The sequence below is a fragment of the Thalia democratica genome, chromosome 2, assembly GCF_965202585.1.
Source record: "Thalia democratica chromosome 2, ktThaDemo2.hap1.1, whole genome shotgun sequence".
Classification (NCBI taxonomy): domain Eukaryota; kingdom Metazoa; phylum Chordata; class Thaliacea; order Salpida; family Salpidae; genus Thalia; species Thalia democratica.
Genome location: NC_139166.1, coordinates 31,748,160 through 31,769,724, shown reverse-complemented (window position 1 = coordinate 31,769,724; position 21,565 = coordinate 31,748,160). Strand labels below are relative to the sequence as shown.

Below are 21,565 nucleotides of genomic sequence, written 5' to 3'. Positions count from 1 at the left end.
CAGACTACAAAATTAAATAGGAAATATTAAACAGGACAAAATTAAAATTCAATACTAAATTCGGCTGCAAACTTTGTAACTTAGAAAAAATAGAAATCGAAAAATCAGATAAGAAAGTAACACTAAACAAGAAAAGCGAAAGACAAAACATATGCATCCATTATCAAAAATACTTTTTTAACAAAATTAAAACCAACTAAATATTAAAACAAAATAAAATCGAAGCGGCAAACACGAGTATTTTATAGAATTTTATAATATTTTTCCCAACAGCCTAAAAAATTTTTCTAATAGCTTAAAACATTTTTCCAAAATAACCTTTTTAAACTTTCCTAAAAAGCATAGAATAACATTTACAGCGTATTTCAAATTCAACTAATCGTACAATAAACTGTACCATTACTACGTCATAATTACTATAAAAAATTCTAAAATCGAAATTTCTGTTCACTATTACAGTGACCTCTCGGATCTTTACGCACTCGTGACGTTACGCACTCTCGTTTAGTTACGCATTTCAGAATTCTATAAAATTCAGAAAATAAAAATTTTATTTTTTTTTAATATTGCATAAATTAGGTTTAATGTAAATTTTTAAATAAAAATATGTTTTTGAATGCTAACACACCACTCTATATCTTTAGACTTTGTAAATTTATGTTCCTTGACTAATTGATAAACATTTAGTTATACCTCAGTATATCAGAAATTTTGTTAACAATAAGAGATTAAATCAAAAATCTGAAATAAACATGACTGTGTTTAATAATGAAAGTATAATAAAATAATGAGAGTTTAACACAAAGAAATAATACAGCAGTCTTGCCCTATATATTAATAAAAACACCATTTTATAATTGTAAAGAAATTCTTAATTATAAATTGAATTTGCTAAGTAGAATAGAATATAAATGTCACATATAAATAAAAATAAAGATAATTTCTACTTATTATTTAAATAGTAAAATTATTTCTACTCGTATTATTATTATTTTATAGAAATTCAAATCCTTTTTTTTAATAGATGTATAGTTTTATCTGTTGTTTTCATATTTATAAATGAAGTAAACAAAAAGTTAAAAGCGGGAAAGTGCCCAGTCTGCTTTTAACTTGAAGCAATATTAAAAAACAGCCATGATAGTGAGTATATTTGGTACCTCTCGTTTCTTTACGATCTCTCATATCTTTACGCACTTTTTCTGTGGACACAATGTGCGTAAATAAGCGAGAGGTTACTGTATAATAAACTACAACTCACTGAAGATCACATGAAATTTTACATTTCAATGTGTGAAACAGCTGTTTGAATTATAGTTTTTATATAATTAAATAAATAAATGTATTAATATATATATATGTTTATTAAAAATAAAAATAAATACCATAGATTATTGCAGATTAATGCTTAATAGTAGATACAATACTTTATGTTAAATCCGACTATTATATAACTATATAGTATTTGTAATTATTAAGTCTAAATTAGATAAAGTAAAGTAGAATACAAAATAAAATAACAAATCATAATATAAAGCAACTCACATAAAGTTCAAGAAATACTGATTTAAAATATTAATCCGTTGAAGTGTGTTAATTTTTTACCACACAGAAAGATGTGTTAATGTAAGAAAGAAAGAGTACTGTTTAAATTTATAATTATTATATATTCCTGTGAACTTGTTTCTCTAGGATATTTATAACGCTTAAATTTATATTTTGAATAATCATAATATATTTTATTCAGATGCTTAAAAAAATTTTTTAATACTTATTTGAAGTAGTTAAGTACAGTTGACTTTAAATCGTCGGCAGCCTTTTGTAACTCGCAGGCCGCACTATTTACAAAAAAGTTTTCGAGGTTCGAAATAACTTAAAAATAATCATAGTAATTAGTATAAAAACACAATTCTAAACTAAAATATTACAAAATAAAATAAGTAAAATAGCACTAGTTAAGAGTAAATATTAAATTAATAGCCTAGTTTTAAGTTGTTGTTGCACAAATTATTTTCAATGTTTTTAAAAAATGTGTTTTTAGCTAAAAAGTACTTCGCGAGTTGCAGATTTTAGCTTTGAGGGCCGCAGTTCGCTCACCCCTGCTTTAATTTAAAACAAACTTTGTAACAAACCAGTGATGGCAAAAGTTTTTATTTTCTGTAAATTTATTTCTGCTTTCTTTGTTTTAAAACATTTTTTTCAGAAATTTCTAACTTATTGACTTGATAAGAATTCACTTACCGTTACCAAATATATTCTATTACGTCTATTTCAAAAGCAAAGTTTAAACTTATATTTTTAGTAACAAAATTTACCAACAGAATGCTGAACAACCAGCCGATACCAACTGGTTGGGAGATAAGGTACACTTGTGAGGGGATGCGCTATTTTGTGGACCACAACAACAAAACAACAACTTTCCAAGATCCCAGGGCTGGAACTAATGAAAACAGGTACGTTGTGATGTCATAATGATTTGTAGTTTTTGTATTTAATGTTTGCAGCATTTGAAAAAAATATTTTTAGAAAAAATCTAACGGTAAAAATACCCAGTAAAACTTAAAGAACGATGCTTGTTTTAAAAGTTTGCAAGAAAGTAATAGAAAATTAAGTCTGATTATTCAAAGTTTTTTGAGTTTTTAAAAGAAATAGATTTCCAAACTTAATAAATGAAAGAAAGTGTGTTAAAATATTATTTATTTATATATTTCAAAGCTTTATTTAATTGATTTTTTGTATAAGTGTTTCCTTAAATTTGGTGAAAACTTTTAATTTTTTAACGAAGAAAGTTTAGTTTTAAACAAACTTCTTGTGTACACTATTAAATTTTAAGATGAACATAAGAAAATCTTGAGTGTTAACTTTTAGGATTAGTTTTTTATTGTTGTCAAAAAAAAAAGACTCCTGAAGTATAATTTAAATCGCTTATAAAGAAATAATTTAACTTTTAAGCTAATCGAAATTTATATACTAATTTGAATATCAATTTAGTTATTTTTAATAATATTTTAATAAGTAGTAAAGCAAGACATGTATATATTTAAGAATAATCTTTTCTAAAGTATCAATAATAACTTATCAAAAAACAGATAACAAGTTTTGCACAAAAATGCATAATAATTATAATGTAATGCTCTTATTAGTTTTTAAAGCTACCTATATAATTTATTTACAATAATAAAACTAAGTAAAAGCAAAAATTAAAAGCGATAAGTAAAATATCATAAAACTCACTTATGGTTTAAAATATTTCTGTTGTTTTGTTTGTTATAAATACACAATTTTCTGTTAATTAGACAACAAGTTATTGGTGTTTTTAAAAGTTTTAGATTTCACATTTTTGTTAAAACTTACAAAACTTCTGGTCACACTATAAAAAATTATTTATTTGAAAAAAATTAGCATATTTAACTAATTGATTTAATTATTCAGCTGTATTTTGTGAAACCAATTTAAACTTATTTATTTTCGCAAATACATAATTTTTTTCCAATAATAAAAACTTTTTGAAAATTAAGCCTAAGTTTAAATTGTAATCAAATAATTGATATTTATTTACTGTTTGTTTTTAAAAACATTATATTTTTCTATGTTTCTAAACAGCATTTGAAAGTATAAACATTATACTTTACTTTAAAAAATAGGTATAATTTATCAGTTTAGTTGTATTTGAGCATTTGTTTTGTATTTGCAAGTAATTTAATTGTTTACGTAAGTATACGATAATATAAAAAGTATTGCACCATTTTTTGCAAACATATAATCGTTTGCTTACTTATTATTTCAATAATAAATAAACGATAAAGACCTATTTTGTTTTATCAAGTGTAATAATAAGAGCAAAAAAATAAGAAATAATGAGTTTTCATTATCGCGCAAGGATAAAATAAAACAAATTGATTAAACTTAATTTAATGCCTTGGTTTTATTTAACATTATCGTTTTTAAAAGTATTATATATGGTACAAAAAAGTCATGTGAAAGTTCTAATATCTTATGAGTAGGGTTTAAAAGCGAAAAATTATATTGTCAAAGAATCAACCATTATGATAATACTTTCCATTCGTTTCTTATTATACGAGTCTTGTAATTTAGTTTACTGAAATTATCATGAATAAATAATGAAGACAAGTAAGAATAGATATAAGATTTAGAACATAAAATCTTTAAGTTTAAATTCTAATTTTTATATTAAACATATTTTAGTTGATGTTAAATCTTAGGTATTTATATACCTTAACTTTAGTTATGCATAAGATTTTGATGCATTTCAGTTTATTGTAGGTTTAGAAAACTAAATTAACGCAGTTTTGAAAGCAAGTTTATCTTTTAAAATTTGAATTATTTTGAATCATTTTTAGTATATTAATATTATAAGTTGTGTACTTTTAACACAAAATTAGATTTTTTTTATCGTCATAAAAACAAGATTTAAAAATTTGACAAAAAATTAAAAATAAACAGACAAACAGCAAGCTACGGAAGAGCAGTCGCTTATGAGAGAAGTTTTAAATGGAAACTTGGAGAATTCCGATATCTTTGCCAGGTATTTATGAAATAGTTGATAACTTATGGATAAGCTAAGAAAAAGTTATTTACTTTTGTTATGTATTATTTGTAGTATAATTCACATTATTTTAATTCATAGTTTCTATTTCTTATAGTTGTTAAAAGTCCAAGCATGACCCTTAATGCTACATACCATTTTCAAATCATAATTTTAGAAAAATTCAAGTTTCTTTTTTGCATAAATTTTAGAGTACTTTTTATTCTTGTAGTAAAAGTGAATTTCATGTTTAAATTGATAAACAGCGACATCTACTCATGAAGTTTAAGATAAACGAAAACAAGTAATAAGTTTATTTTTTTCAGTCCAACTCACTTCAAAACCACGTGAAAATAGTTGTCTCGAGGGGAAATATTTTTGAAGATAGTTTTGGGCAGATACTCAATTTACAGCCATTCGATCTTAGAAGAAGACTTTATATCACTTTTAGGGGTGAAGAGGGTTTGGATTATGGCGGTGTTGCTAGGTAAATTGTCGTAATAATACCATTCAAAGTTTTATTAGAATTTATTCTGTTTCATTTTGTCGCAAAAAAATTTTGAGAACTTTTTTTTGTGTCGAGTACAAATAATAATTTGTGATTTAATTGAAGATTAAATTTTAAAATTATTATTATATCTAAGCGTGTTGTTAACTTACAAAAAATGTTACACAGTTTTTACGCGTTTTAAAGTATATTCAACAATATATTTTGTTTGCTAATAAGCCTGTTGTCATTTTGTTATGAAATATCAACGTTTTATTTTTTTAGTATTAGTTTAAAGTCTAAGGCTATGTAACAGCTAAGACACCTTTTTAATTTTTAAGCTTTTATGTAGTAAATATTACTTTGAATTTTAATCAATTTAGCAAAACACAGCTGTAAAATAATACCATTTTGCAAATAAAAGATGTTTTAATTTATGGTGTTGTTTTAAAGTATATTCAGATCATAAGTTTTAAATTTGACTAACCTTAATAACTCGTTTATGAAAATATTTAACATAGTAAAAACTTATTTTTTTGTTAAAAACAACTTTTTCTATTTAGTGTATTATCTTTATAGTATATACATTTTTGAAAGCTGTGTTTTGATTTATTTAATGTGTATGAAAAATAATTAAAGTTTTAAGAAATAGTTGGTTTTTAGTTTAATGCAATCTACTTTAAAACAAAGTTGTATTATTTTAGAATGATTACGATTGACCCATTAAGCCAAAATACTAGTAGTTTTAAATGTGTATATTAATAAAACAAAAAACAGGGAATGGTTCTTTCTGGTTTCTCACGATGTACTAAACCCAATGTACTGCTTGTTCGAATACGCCGGTTCATCTAATTACACTCTTCAGATAAACCCCGCATCTAAGATCAACCCAGATCACCTGCTGTACTTCAGATTCGTTGGAAGGTTCATTGCTATGGTACGTTGTTTGTATTAATTTAAAAAAAAACGACGTACTGTTTACTTATTCTAGTTCATATAAAAAGTTTGTTTAATAAGTATTATTTTTGAAAAATATATAAAACTTAAAGTTTAAATATAATTTTAGTTAATTATATAATTTAATATAATTATATAATTATAAATTAAAAAGTTTTAGATTTTTTTTCTTTTTTTTTAAGTTGTGTTCATGCTACATACCAGCAACTCTTAACCTGGGGTAAATTTTCTTGGTTACAACTTATGTAAATTAGTGTTCAATAACTTTATTTTTCATTTATAAGTTAGTATGAAACTACTTTTTTTAGTTAAATAAACTGTTTAATTTTTTTATTATTTTATGTTCAGTAAGCTAAAGGTTCAAAAAATCTAGTTTTTTTTCCCTCAAAACTATATAAAATCTTAGATATTGGGGGTAAATTCTGTAATTAGTTTCCATAATAGGGTAATATATGAAAAAAGGTTAAGAACCGCTGGTGTATACAAAATGACATTAAATGTAGAATGAGTTAGTTTATGCTGATACTTTAAATTGATTGGTTTATAATTAAAAGTTTCAAGTTTCTTTAATACAATTTACAAGCTAATAAGTATTTTCTTTAAAACAGCATTTATTAGAAAACGCTAATGTACATCATAGTAATCAAGGTATAAACAAAAAAAATATATTTCAACACGTTTTGAAACATCCTAAAAATTTTACCGCTAAAATAATACTTTCTAATGTTTCTAAGAAAAAAAGGTATTTAAAAAGAAATTTTTTAGGCTCTTTTTCATGCCAAGTTTATTGACACGGGTTTTTCTCTTCCATTTTACAAAAGAATGCTGAACAGAAAATTGAATTTAAAAGATATCGAATCTGTTGACGAGGAATTCTATAATTCGCTTGTATGGGTTAGGTTGGTGAATTTTTTTATCTGTTTAATACAGTCTTTAAATCTTTTTAACACAGACAATATTTTTCTTAATTTAAAAGACATATAATTTGATAAAATGTACTTGAATTTAAAACAGACAATTTTATTTTTTAAAATATGATTAAAAAGTTGGAATTAGTGAGAATAGTTTTAAAGGAACATTTAAAGACAAAACGGTTTAAAATTTATTTGAAATAGTTTTGTAAGTAATGATTATTGATTTAAAACTTTTTAGAATCCATAAACTTAATTATGTTAGAAAATAAATTCACAAGTCTTTAAGTTAACTAAATATGTTTTCTTAGTACACTGAATATTAAAACAATCCTTTTTTAATAGTATTAAAATAAATGCTTATACATATTAACTATTTTTAACTTTGTTTTACTGTTGTTTATTTATATTGTTTATTTAATTAAAGAGACATCTCAAACAAATTAAATATACAATACTTTGATTCTAGTTATTTACCTTGTCTAAAATTGTATATACTTATATAAGCTGTAATAGTTTGCTAAAGTAATATTTCTCGTGTATATATTTTTATCAGGAAAACATTTATAATATTAAACTTTTCTGCTGATTTAAGTGCAGTTTTAGTGTAATTGAATTATAATTCAATTATTTTTATCAAGTTTTAGCCATTTGTATAAATTTTAATTACAAAACTAATGTGGGTGGAAAATTTTAGATTTAGAAATATAAAACATTTTCAGTATCAGTTATAATTTGTGTTTATTTTGATTTTATAGTTAACTATATGCTTTCTGATATAATAAAAATGTATATTTTTCGGAATGAAATTACAATTGACTTATAAAGTTGCATACAATTATGTTAGCTTCAAATTCAAAATTTATCAAAGTGCAAAATTATTATATCTTTGTTTGTTCATCAAAAAACAAAACATCGGCGAAAATCATCAGAGCCAAAGCCTGGACTTCTTTCATGTGCCGTGAGACAAGCTCAAATTACCATACCATATTTGATCATACCACTTCGATCATGAGATCAAAAGATCTCGGTAAACTGAGACCCAAGTTTCTTCCATGCTTTGGCTCTAATGACTTTCGCTAATGTTTCCGTTTTTATTTATATAAGAAATACATAGCATGCACCAAAAAGTTTCAATAAAATGTGTATTATTAGCTATATTCGAAGAAGTTTTTGTAGTTGAATATTAAAATCTTTTTTTTTAATATCTTATACAGCTTAGGTATTAGGTATGTACAGGTAACAGCGTGGTCACAAAGCTCAGAATCCTGGAAAAACCTGTAATTTATAAAATTTTGAAAAGAAAACTGGAATTTTAGACAACTTTTACATGTTAAGTAGTAAAATTTTGATTTGACAAGAAAAGTCTATCATATAGATAAACTTTTTTTGTCACCATCAAAGAAAACTTTTATTAAAAAACACATTTGAAGTAGCTTTACAGTATCTTTCCAATATTGTTATACTACTTTACACAGTTTTTAACCTTAAACTTTAGTTTAAACTACAAAAATAGACACAAAAACGTGTACTTTTAGAAAATTATCAAAAACTAGTGGCAACCGTAAGGTAAATCCAACCTTTACCATTACCGTTAAACCCTAGTAATATACACCTTAATTCCTAAGTTTAACCGTGTAGTGTTCATTTGGCTGCAACTTCATAGCTAATTTAGATTTGTTTTAAAGCATATTGGTTATAAATAAAGTCTCGATAGACCTATATTTTTTTTTGCATTAACTGTCAAAGCTAGTCAGTCGTATGACGATCTAAGTGTAAGAAACCTAAGAGTAAAATAGTTTCACTATGCTCAAATAAGATATAAAATATTACTTTCTTAACGCTTTATTTTTGTACCTTATTTTACTGTAATATATTGGTTATTAATCAAAATATCAGTTTTCTGTTTAAAGAAAAGCTAATTTTTGGTGTGTATCTCCATAAGTTTTAAATTACAAAATAAAATCCAACATTTGCTTAATAAGCTTTTAACTACTATTATTTATTACTGTAATCTATTCAAAGTCCATTTGTTCACTAAAACTTATAAAAGATTAAGTCTTTCAAAAGAATTTTAAAAAACAAGAAAAATGTTAAGCTATATGTTTTAAGTTAGAATTAAAGTTTAAGTTTTGAGTTTTAAATTATATTGTTGTGTCTCATACTTTCAAGTATATTTAAATTTTCTTAATTACATTAAAATGTTTTTTGCATATTTTTCCTAGTGATCTGAGTTAAGCTTTTCTTTTGTAATAGTATGATCAACAAATTTATAGTAATTATGTCTACTTTAGAGGTGTTTTATTCTTAAGGCTTATCACATTATTCGGTTAGGTTCGAGCTTCCATTGCTATAACTACAGTTTTTGTTTTTTTGTTACTTTTAACAATTAGTAAACTGGCACAACTAAAACTACACGATTCAAACTTAGTAAGTTAGTTTTTTTTTTTTTATAATGAAATAATTTTATATGTTGTTCTAATTAAGCTAATCTTTTACGTATGTTTTTATGATGTGTAGTTTCAAAGTAAAAAACAAATATTGCGTGCAAAACTCTAAGTATTCAATTAGCTAGTGTTGTTTTTTTTAGGCATAATAGATATTTTTTTTTAAAAACATCACTATTTGTTTAATAATTTTATGTATTTGTTTAGTGACGTGTAAACTTATCAGCAATGAGTAGCGGTTATAAATATATGTAAAACATTAACAAAGAATAGTGAGCAGTTTAAAACTCAAATCTAGATAGCTTTTTTATGTATTCGAATATAGATCGTAGTTAAATTCAGTGCATAAAACTAATTATTTCATTTCAAGTTTTATATTTTTGCTTGATTATTTTTATATTTATGTATGTACTTTCATACACTAACCAAATATAGTTTCAAAATATGATTGTCACACGCCTTTTTTAATGTTTAGCGATCAATTCGTTTTTTATTCTTGTATTAACAGTTGATTTTTTTTAACTTTTCCTCAAATTATGTTTAATGCTTAAAGTTTGATATAATTTAAAAGTATATATATTTTATTATTTGAGTACTGTAGTAATCGGTTTTTATTATCTATAACTTCACTATATAGATTTTTAAACATTACAAGATAAAGTTGCGAAAGTTGAAAAATTTTAATATTTTACTTATGTAAAACGTTTTACGTATATCTACTTATGAACTGTGGCTATTTGTTATGTCATATAAGTAGTGTTGAATTTAAATAGGTTTAACTGTGTCTTCAAATAAACTTAATTAAGGGTAAAAATTATAATTTAGCAAATGAAAGTTTTCACAAAACTAAAGGATTTAAAACAAAAAATTACTATATAATTAAAGGGATTTTTATAAGAGTAGAGATATCGATACACACCCGCGTAAGGTACGCATTAAAACCTGAAAGTAGGTTAGATATTTTTTTTATCATTCAAAACTTATGTAAATATTATTCTTCTTATTATAAAAAGTACTAAATATTATTTATTGTGAAGATGGTAAGATTTTTCTAAAAACTTTATGGTACGCATTTTTGTCTAGGTTCAGGGTACATATTTCATCTATGTACCTACTGTATACTTCTAATAAATCTTATGTGTACAGCTAATATTAGTTTGATTTATCAAAGCAATCTATGCTGAATCATTTTTGTACTTTCCTCTTTTTTGTAACATTCGTGGACATAAATTTATCAAAGTATTTTATGCTAAAATGTTTTACTATGTTATTTATAAGTGAAAAGTCATTATTTTAAGTTAAACTGTGAACTCAAATAATAAAACTGTCTATAAATACCTTTTTTTTCTTTAAAGAAACAGGTAAACAGTTTTATTACTAATTTTTTTCTAATTACTTCGATCATTATCATAAAACTGTGTGAGGTACGCAGTTTAATTTTTTAGAAAAATATTTAAGATACAGTAACCTCTCGCTTATTTACGCACATTGTGTCCACAGAAAAAGTGCGTAAAGATATGAGAGATCGTAAAGAAACGAGAGGTACCAAATATACTCACTATAATGGCTGTTTTTTAATATTGCTTCTAGTTAAAAGCAGACTGGGCACTTTCCCACTTTTAACTATTTAATTACTTAATTTATAAATATGAAAACAACAGATAAAACTATACATATATTAAAAAAAGGATTTGAATTTCTATAAAATAATAATTAGAAATAGTTTTACTATTTCAATAATAAGTAGAAATTATCTTTATCTTTATTTATATGTGACATTTATATTCTTTTCTACTTAGCAAATTCAATTTATAATTAAGCATTTCTTTACAATTATAAAATTGTGTTTATTAATACATAGGGCAAGACTGCTGTATTATTTCTTTGTGTTTTAAACTCTCATTATTTCATCATAATTTTATTATTAAACACAGTCATGCTTATTTCAGAATTTTGATTTAATCTCTTATTGTTAACAAAATTTCTGATATACTGAGGTATAACTAAATGTTTGTCAAATAGTCAAGGAACATAAATTTACAAAGTCTAAAAATATAGAGAGGTGTATGAGCATTCAAAAACATATTTTAATTCAAATATATAAATTAAACCTAATTTGTGCAATGTTAAAAAAAATGAAAGTTTTTATTTTCTGAATTTTATAGAATTCTGAAATGCGTAACTAAACGAGAGTGCGTAACGTCACGAGTGCGTAAAGATCCGAGAGGTTACTGTACTTAATAGTTGTTATTGCCTTAAAATTAGGTTGTTTCTTTAATTTAACAATATTTTGCTCATTTTTACTAACAGTTTCTTAAAAAGTCAAACACAACTAACAATGAAGTATAAAGACGATTATCACAAATAAGTTCCAAAGCATTTTAATTATAAACAGGTTCAACAATTAAAAGAGTTAAAAAGCGCATCCTGCAATTGTATATATTTAAAAATATATCTATTATAAGTTGCTTAAAGCTAATAGAGTATTGCGTATTCTATCTGTATTGCAAGCAGTAAAAAACTAAATACTGTAAATCCTGTACATAGTTTTCCGGATGTTAGTACTAAATGACTTAAATAAAACTAAACAGTGCCAAAACATAAACTTCTAGCCTTACCCAAAAACTTTTGTTAGTTTTTTATTTTAAAAGTGGCAACCTTGTGCCAACCAATTTTACTACTTTTTATTAATTTTAGTACTTTAGTTTGGATCATGCGTATAAATAATTTGATTTAAGTTTTCTTAACCTTTCAGGGATAACAATTTGGATGAGCATGGGTTGGAATTAGACTTTACAATGGACTTTGAAGTTCTTGGAAAAGTTGACACTGTTGAATTGAAGCCTGGCGGTGCAGACATCGCCGTAACTGAAGAAAATAAAGAAGAGTATATTAGGTAATATAGATTTAAGTATGAGTTTGTAAACTAACCTTTCATGAAGGTTTGATAAGTTATGCTTTTTTGATCTTTTGAGTTTAATTTCTTATGCTAAAACTGTTAATAGTATAGTTTAGGCTGAATAATACTTGTCTTTTGAATAAGTTACATGTTCAATAGTATTATTTTTTTCAGATACAATTACAAATACAGTATTTTTAATATAGTTTACAATAGTTTTTTTTTTTAATAAATCCTAACCAAAAAAAGTCTACTCAGTTCATTGTGTAACAGACTTAAGTTTTGAAATACTTTATAAGTGTGTATCAATATTAAGTAAGTCTCAGTCGTATTTTAGTTTACAAAATGTCTTAATTTAAGTGATTTTATAAGAAGTATAGAACAGATTTCCTTCAAAAATACTTATGATTTTAAGATCTTAAACTTTCAATTAATTTTAACAATATTAGTAATTAATTATCATGACTTATAATATAAATATACAAAAGTTACTCGCTAACAGTTTGCGAGTAAAGATCCAAACGAAACAAGTTCGTTGGAATTATACAAAAATAACAACAGTTTGCACAGTACAGTAACCTTCCAACTAGGTACGCACTTTGAACACAGCGCAAAAGTGCGTACCCAACCAGCAGTACGTACCTAGTAGATTTTAGTCTTTAATTACCATCATTAACCATACAAACATGTTAAAAGCCAATAAAATTTACAAATGAATATCTCCCAAAACAATAACTATCACCATATAAACAAAACATATTTGTTGATATTAGAAGTCTTGAGTATTTATTTATTTTGTGTTTTTGTATGTAAGTGTATATTTATGTATGTATAACTGTATTCAACCCACAAAGTATATTTATTTCTATCTCCTTGTACCTGTAAAATTTACATAACACCATAATTAATTACTATTTTTTTTTTAGATAAAGATTTTTGAAAACATTGATCATGCTTATATAAAAAAAAATTATTCAAAAAAGATAGTTTAGGGTTAAAAAAATTTACTCCTTACTTTTATTTAGCAAATTTTGCATTTTAACTGGTTATCTTGGTAGAAAACACAACAATAAAAGGTAAGATGATGTGGTGCTCTTAGGAGAAAAGACTGTGGTTTTCATAGTCAATATTGACAGTAATGGAATTAAGAAATAGTGCTTAACAATTTTATAAGTTTGACGTTTTACTTGTTTTTTTTGTATGCATTTATCATGGTTACCAAAATCTGAGGTCACCTAGGCTCACCAGAACAATTTAATCTAGCTTTAAATTTTGATAAACCCAGTTTATTTTGATTGGATTTTTAGACACAGAATTTTTTGGCTTTGGAAGTGCGTACCTAGTTAGCAGGTCACTGTACTTGCTTTATTAAAATGACCGCACGTATCTCTGTATTAAACAATAAACACAGCTCCACGAACTATAAAAAAAAATTGCTAAAAAGAATAGAAGTATAAGAAAATGGTTATGTGTATTTACTAAATATATCCCAAAATTATAATAGTCTAATTACTTATAGTAATTTCCTGTGGAGCCTAAACCTAAGTGACATATAAGTCGTGCTTCTTTGCCTTCTATGCATAAAAGATCAGCGAGATTTTTTTTACTCTAGGATTAAAATAACACATAGTTGTCTCCTTACTTAACGCTCAGTTTAATAGTAAAACTTTTATATATTTATTAACTAATAACTGGGTTTTTTCAGTAAAACTGTTTTAGCTTATAGCTATTTAACATCTATTCATAAAATGTAAGTAAAGTTTCGGGCATAGTAATAAGACATAATTATTATTCAAAAAGTGTATTGATCAACTACTATTATAATTACTCTAGACCACTTTAATAAATTTGAGTACAGTTTTATTTTATTTTTATTGTAGTTTTATTTTAACATAACTTTTGTTATTTTTAAAACAGTTTTTTATTATTCATAACTTAAATAGCTTTAAATATTTATTTTAAGTTGTATTAATAAATTTACTTATAGTCTTCCATAGCACTACTGTTTTAATTTATTAATTAATGCTTATTAATTTACTTACACATACTCCATTTTATACTGTGAATGAATAATATAAATCATAATTAATATTAGTTATTGGTCTATTATATTTGTGGCTTATATTTACTAAATACATACAACCATTTTCTTTAACTTCTAATCTTTTTTGAAAGATTCTTTTTTAGAAGTTCGTGGAGCTGTGTTAATTGTTTAACACAGAGATACGTGTGATCATTTTGATAAAGCAAGTACTATGCAAATTTTTGTTGCAATTATTGACTTATAAAGTATTTATTTACTTAAAAAAAAAAAAATTTATATGTTTAACGATAAATTCTGCAAAAAAGACGTTATAAATTTTGCTAAAATCAAAATAGTTCTGCTTCATGAAAGACCTAAATATATAGCAGGTTTTATTTTTTTCTTAATATTAACAATATAAGCTAATATAATTTAGATAACTTTTTTGATACTTAAAAATTGCACACATCAATTAAATTCCTATTTACTTTGTGTTCAAACTATTATTTGTACAAATCAACATCAAACACATAACTAATTATTGCCTAAAAAAAATTACTATTTTTATATAACACAGAATGATTACATTTTATAGATTTTCTCATTAATAAATTATAAAAAAAACAAAAATATTTTCTTTTTTTTTTTTAAGTTGAACAGTAAAATTGTTATATAATTCAAAATTTTTTATCTACATTAGTATTTATAAGTTTAACATCAAAATAATCAGAAATGTTTACAAAGAGTTTATTTTTTGCTATATATACAGATGACAATTGTTTGTTTCTACAAACTAAATTCTTTGTTTTACTTGGTAGACGTCAGCCAAGTAAATTTCGATTTATTGATTTTTTTTTTGAATTATAGCCCTTTAAGCACAACTCTCTATCAAAATAAATTTGTCAAAATAAATCATTGTAATTTATCTCTTAATTGGTTAAGTAGTACTTATATTCTAAAATTGATTTCTAATTGATTTCTGTCAACAAACTCAAAACATTTTTGAAATATAACATTTAAAATTAAATTTGTACTACCTATATGAAAGGTATGCATTAAGGTACAAATCATACCAGAACTGAAAAAAAAGGTTCTTAGATCCTCTAAAGTTGAACACGTCTAGAGTTTGTTAACTGATTCAAACTTAACATTATTCTTGTTTCAAAATGCTTGTTATTTTTAGGTAATCTTAAAATTTAGTTCTTACAAGCAAATTTTTTAAATGGCAACAATCAGCTTTGTTAAAATTCCGTGCTAAAAATTTTGCTTTCAAATTGTAGATTTACACAAAGGAAACATGAATTCATTAGTAAATGTAAAGCTGTAGTTCAACGAATGATTATTTAAATTATTCACAGGTTGATGATTGACTGGAGATTTTCGCGGGGAGTCAAAGAACAAACTCGCGCCTTTTTAGACGGGTTCAATGAAGTCGTGCCACTGCAGTGGTTGCAATATTTTGATGAGAGAGAACTCGAAGTTTGTTGTTTTGTATTTGTAAACAAACTTTTTGGTATAAATACGTATCTTTTAAAATTTATTTTTTCAATTGGTAGGTTTTTTGTTTTATTTTTTAGCTCAAAGAGTTTCCACTACACATACTTATGGAAAGCTCTGAAAAACACATTTTATAAAAAACAACTAGATAAAGTTGAAAAAATATTCAGAATCACAACACTTTACTTGTTTATATTTTGATATGGACCACTTTTCTAAGATATATACAACTGTTTACAATAAAAACTTGTATACTTTGTTATAGAATTTCTTATATTATTAACAACTGTATATAATAAAGTTCTAATCAACAAGGGTTCTCAACCTAAATTAGGAACTATTTACTTATATACAAAATTTGTTAAGTTTCAAAACAAACTTTGTTCTATAAGAGTAAACTTAAAATTTATGGTAAAGAAAAATATCAATTAATAAACTTCTGAAGTAAGAAAGTGGAGTAGTATCTTTAGTCTATAGTTCTCTCGTTTTTTTTTAATGTACACAGTAGATAATTTAAAAAAATCTGCACACCAGGTTAATAAATAAATACACATCTTTGACAAAATATACTTTAATTATGGCTTTTTTTTTGTGACTGCACTAAAAGTATAATATATTTCTTTCAACTATTAAAAAAACTTTTGTAATATGTCATAATATAAAGATTATGTCTTTAAAATAATAGTTTTGTAACTCATTATAATTCTGTGTGCCCAATAAGCTAGTTTTTGTAGACAGTACTATGAACACTAGGAACACTAGCCTAAGAAAAAAGCTAATTGAAAATTCTTAATTATATAGCAGCGCAGAACAGCGATATATCTACTGCCAAAATGTTTATTTGATTTAATAAAAATACTCAACAATTATGTTTTCCGACACGGAATTTGTGGTTTTAAGATTTATTTGGGAACCCTAAATTATTTTCACTTGGCGTTCTCAACTCTGTACAAAAAATTATTTATTTTATTTTTGATAAACATAATCGTAAATTTTATCCAATATTTTGTTCTATTTTAACCAGCTAATGTTATGTGGAATGCAAGAGTTTGACATTGATGATTGGTATCGAAATACAATTTACAGAAACTACACCAAAACTAGCAAACAGGTTAAGTTTTGTTAAATATATTGTTAATTAAAGATTGTACATTCTGCTTTTGTTTTAAAATTCAAAGGAAAACTTAAATCTATAGCGTAAAATTTTTGATACATTTCTGTAAAGTGTTGCACAAGGTGCTAACTTTTTGCTAATTGTTTAATGTACAAAGTTTCAAAACTCTTGTCTTGCAGCAAATCTAGGTTTGCTAGTAGTAGATGTTTGCTGATTCTTTTGCAAATAACATAGATATTTGAATTAAATTTCAATGCACGATAAGCCTTAATGTCCTTATACTCTTAACAACATAAAAACAAATAATTTTTTATGTGTATTTGTATAATTTTAAGATGACTAAACCAAGTGTTATGAAATAAGGTTATCTTATTTAAAGATTTTGCAAAATAAATGTAATTCACTGAAAAGTGTTTGAAAACTAAGTTATTATAGTAACAAAAATTGTAATAGTTTTAATTTTAGGTAACTTGGTTCTGGCAATATGTCAAAGAAATAGACAATGAAAAAAGAGCCAGGCTTTTGCAGTTTGTTACTGGAACCTGTAGAATTCCAGTTGGAGGTTTCGTTGAATTATTAGGTGGGTTGATTTTAAATCTCACATTTTTCATTTTTTAAGAATAAGGAAAAACATTAATACTTTTATATTTTGATAACAATTAATTTATTGCTAAAAGTATTTCAAATAGCATAACTAGCTAACTAATATAAGTAAGATATACATATACTCAATAATGAAATAAAGGTTGGCTTTTTTGACAGTTTTAACTGTAACTTTTTTTAATAAGTACATCTCGATTGTGTTCTAATCAAAAATAGTTGCTTTTATGCCTATAAAAAGTTTAATTGCTATTGAATTATTTCAAGTTATTTACTTTCATTAGTTACTAGTATATGTAAGACAATATAGTTTTTCAAAAATATAGTAATTTAATATGTGAAATATATAATAAACAAATCAAAACATCCCAGGAAGCAACGGGCCACAACGATTTTGTATTGAAAAAGTTGGCAAAGATACCTGGCTGCCAAGAAGCCATACTTGGTTTGTTTTTATTTTTGTGTTTAGTTTATCTTTTATAATAACAGGCTGTACAAAATTTTTGAATTTCAATATTTAGGGAATAATTATTGTAGTTTCCAGAGTTTTAAACGTTTATTTGTTTTATAAACCTTAAATATCCTGTAATTTTTTTATTCAAAATAAAATATTTTGTTTATAATTGATTTAAATTCATTAAGTAGCACCATAAAGAAAGACTTGCATTATTTTCAAAAAATGGTTTTATTTGTAGACTTTTATCTCACCTACCAGATTTTTTTTTACAGTTTAAATAAGTAGTTTTTGACATATCAGAGATCAAAATTAAATGAGTTTAACAAGTTTCGTGTAGAAGGTGAACCTGAAAAGATTAAAAAAGTAATTTGTTAAGACCTAGTTACAAATTTGTTAGCGAAATTGGCACAGATGATTAAATTTTATTAAATTTTTATCTATATTTAGGATATTTTGTGATTTTGAGAAAATTCCCCAATACTTAATTTTTTTCACAGTATTTTATTTCTTAATATTTTTGTCCAATGTGTAGACGTTTCAATACTATTAAAGTAGTATTTTCTAAAAATAAAAAATTGTTACTACAAAAAAAAACTTATAATGAACTTTTGCATTGCCGAGACCATTGGATATAAAAAACCGCTCTTAGTACAAAACAATTTACAAAATTGACTGTATGTTATGAATGAAATAAAATATTTATGTTATATGAAAAGCGACTTGTAGTTATTTGTTTTAGTATTTATATAGTAACTTCTGTTAATAGTTGTAAAAAATCATTGACCCTAATTGCCTTATCGATAAACAAAATGAAAACACTTCTATCTATGAACGAAAATGGTTACTACTAAAACTTCAAGTACTTTTTTAATTTTTTTAAAGTATTTTTAAGAGTTGAGTTTCACAGAAGCTAACATAAGTATTATTTGGTCAGAACTGTCTAGTTCTTTTGAATGTTTTTTACTTCGGGGGTGCTTATTTAATTCTGTGTATCAGATTTTGTGGTTCCTCTTTAAAGAGAAGCGTGTTAGGACTAGTTTATTTAGAAGACTCTTCTAGGTCTATGTACCTTCTAGAATTATTATAGTTTTATAACTTTTTCACATGCATTTAAGATTGCTCCTTGGTTCGGTATAACTCTTTTACGAGGCTGTTTCAGATTAAGAGCTGACATAAACCTATGCATTTAAAGATGATGCACAGTCCATAAATATTAAAACTTACAAGATATACCCCAACTGGTGTTAAAGTATAATTTTATATTAGCTCACCACAGTTCTTATTGCGGAATTTTGTGTCAGAGTAAACAAGCTAGTAAATGATCTTTGAATTTCTTACTCAGCCTTATTGTTTTTATCACAGCAGGCATAGCTAAAGTAGAATTCTTTTTAATGAGTTTGGTTGTAAATCACATATGATGTTTGCACCAACACCGGTAAATGGTACTTGTAAAGTCAAAAATTATGTTTTAACTCTTGTCTAGAACTAAACAACAGTATCTTATTCGGAAATACTATTTATTATGTGTGTTTGAAAATTAATAAAACACATTTCTGTTTTTTTTTTGTAAAACTAGAGCTTGCATATGTTTGATTGAAATAATTTTTAATATTAAAGATATGTACTTAATAAAATAACTAAAAAAGTCATTTAGTAAGTTTGATTTAATTATAACAATATTTACAACTTTCTTTAACAGTTTCAATCGACTTGACTTGCCACCATATAAAAATTACGAGCAATTGAAAGAAAAACTGACCTTAGCAATCGAAGAAACAGAGGGATTTGGGCAAGAGTAAAAACTTCTACTGATTAGCAATAACAAAATCTTTACTCTCCTCTACAGTAATGAAAGTTTTTTTTATTGAGTTTCTTAAAACTATGGGCCAATGGATGCACTTTTTTTTCCAATTTACAATACGACATGTAATCTTCAAAATATTAATTATTAAGACTCTAACTCCAACACTTAAATACGTGTATCTAATCACTGGTTCTTCCAAATAATTTAATTTTATAATAAAAGTTCAAAAATACTGTTTAAGAGATGAGCTTTATTATGGTTTTCGTGCGAATAAAGATATAGAAATTATGACTCTAGTCAAATAAAATTATTGAACTAATTAAAGTTTACCAAAACGGCTTTTAATCATTTTTGTTTTGATTATTTTTATATACATTGCATTTATTGTGGTAATAATGATGTTAAGTATGGTTGATAGTTATACAGTGTAATTTATTACATATAAAAAATTTATGTTTTGTCTTCTTATTGCTAAACAGGTATCTAATTATATTGAATTCTTTGGATTGATGATAAATTATACTATAGATTTAAATTTTTCTGTAAATATTTTTCTCAAGAAACATTATGACTTTTATTTTGATGGTCCTAAAACTTTCTTATATTTTTAATTGAAAAGTGTATATGTAAACTTGATAAAGCAACACTAAATCATCTTTTTTTGTATTAATTTCTAGTCATATTTTTCTGAACAAGTTAATTAACAATCTTTTTGTTAAAAATATAAATTTTCTCTTACATTTTCATACAGCAAGAAATACTTTAGTATAAGATAAAAACGTTAAAATCACATAATTTTACTGAGAAAGCTAAATAATGATTTTTATCTAAAATAATTTCATTTTTTTTAGTTTTCAAGACGACTTTTTACAAATTTCAATTATTACTATCTAGCAATTCGTTTATATTACCATAACTAAAAGAAACTATACAAGAAGTTAAGAGTTTTTTTTTTTTAATCTTCTCGTGAATGTTGTTATTAAATAAAATCTTTATTAATATGCTGTGCTATCTTTTTTTTTCTACGTTTAATATTTTTTTTTACTATAAAAACCTTTACATAACTATTAATTTAATTAAAAATTTATAAAGCATCTAAAGACCAATTTTTTAAGGTTTTTCGTTATATTTTATCTAAAATTTAGTTGTTTTAAGTAACTGTTTTTATTTTAGTATCTTTAATTTACTTTCCTTAAGAAAACTTTAAAACATTATATGTTCTTATATTTCTATGTCCAATCGCATTGTAATAAACAGCTTTTCGATATTATGGTTTTTGATTATTTCTTTTAACATAAATAAAGGTTTTGTTTACTATTATTGCAAGTTTATTGTCCATATGATGGGCCTAGGCATCAAAACCTAGGCCACTTAAATAGAAGGACTTTATGAGGACTAAATATATACAAAATTACATGCTTTTATTTTTTTTCTCCAAACTAACTGTTTTCTTGAAGTCTCAATAAATTTAATTTGTTTTAATATTTTACAAGAAATTTATATTTTAATTTAACTTAGTACTTTAAAAAAAATTTGAGCTCTGATTTTTAGTATCTAGTCAGTAGTATTAAATTATGTTCTTTTACACAAGTCATATTATTAGTACGAGTTGTTTACTTTATAAATTAAGCCAGTAGTTCTCAAAATTTTCTAAGACTGTGCCCAGTAAGTTTTTTGCGCACAAGAAACTTAAATATATATGACTTTTTTTTATTATTAAGACGTTTCATTTGTAATTATTATACCGAAATTATTAAAGAAATATCGTAAATTAGCTTTTGAAAGAGATTAGTAATAGAATAAGATCAAGATAGATTAAATAAGAT

General features: G+C 24.6%; 1 protein-coding gene across 1 annotated transcript in view; it reads left to right on the top strand.

Annotated features, from left to right (window-relative positions):
• LOC145829452 (NEDD4-like E3 ubiquitin-protein ligase WWP1) overlaps nt 1-20,765 on the top strand; it is a 43,607-nt gene extending 22,842 nt beyond the window's left edge. The window contains exons 13-23 of the mRNA XM_082937242.1: nt 2,319-2,450; nt 4,462-4,543; nt 4,870-5,030; nt 5,808-5,967; nt 6,753-6,886; nt 12,101-12,241; nt 15,626-15,746; nt 16,789-16,875; nt 17,344-17,458; nt 17,851-17,923; nt 19,635-20,765. Coding sequence (XP_082793368.1) covers nt 2,319-2,450; nt 4,462-4,543; nt 4,870-5,030; nt 5,808-5,967; nt 6,753-6,886; nt 12,101-12,241; nt 15,626-15,746; nt 16,789-16,875; nt 17,344-17,458; nt 17,851-17,923; nt 19,635-19,734 — 1,306 coding nt within the window. The 3' untranslated portion in view covers nt 19,735-20,765. The remainder of the gene's footprint in view (nt 1-2,318; nt 2,451-4,461; nt 4,544-4,869; nt 5,031-5,807; nt 5,968-6,752; nt 6,887-12,100; nt 12,242-15,625; nt 15,747-16,788; nt 16,876-17,343; nt 17,459-17,850; nt 17,924-19,634) is intronic.
• The last annotated feature ends 800 nt before the right edge of the window (nt 20,766-21,565 follow it).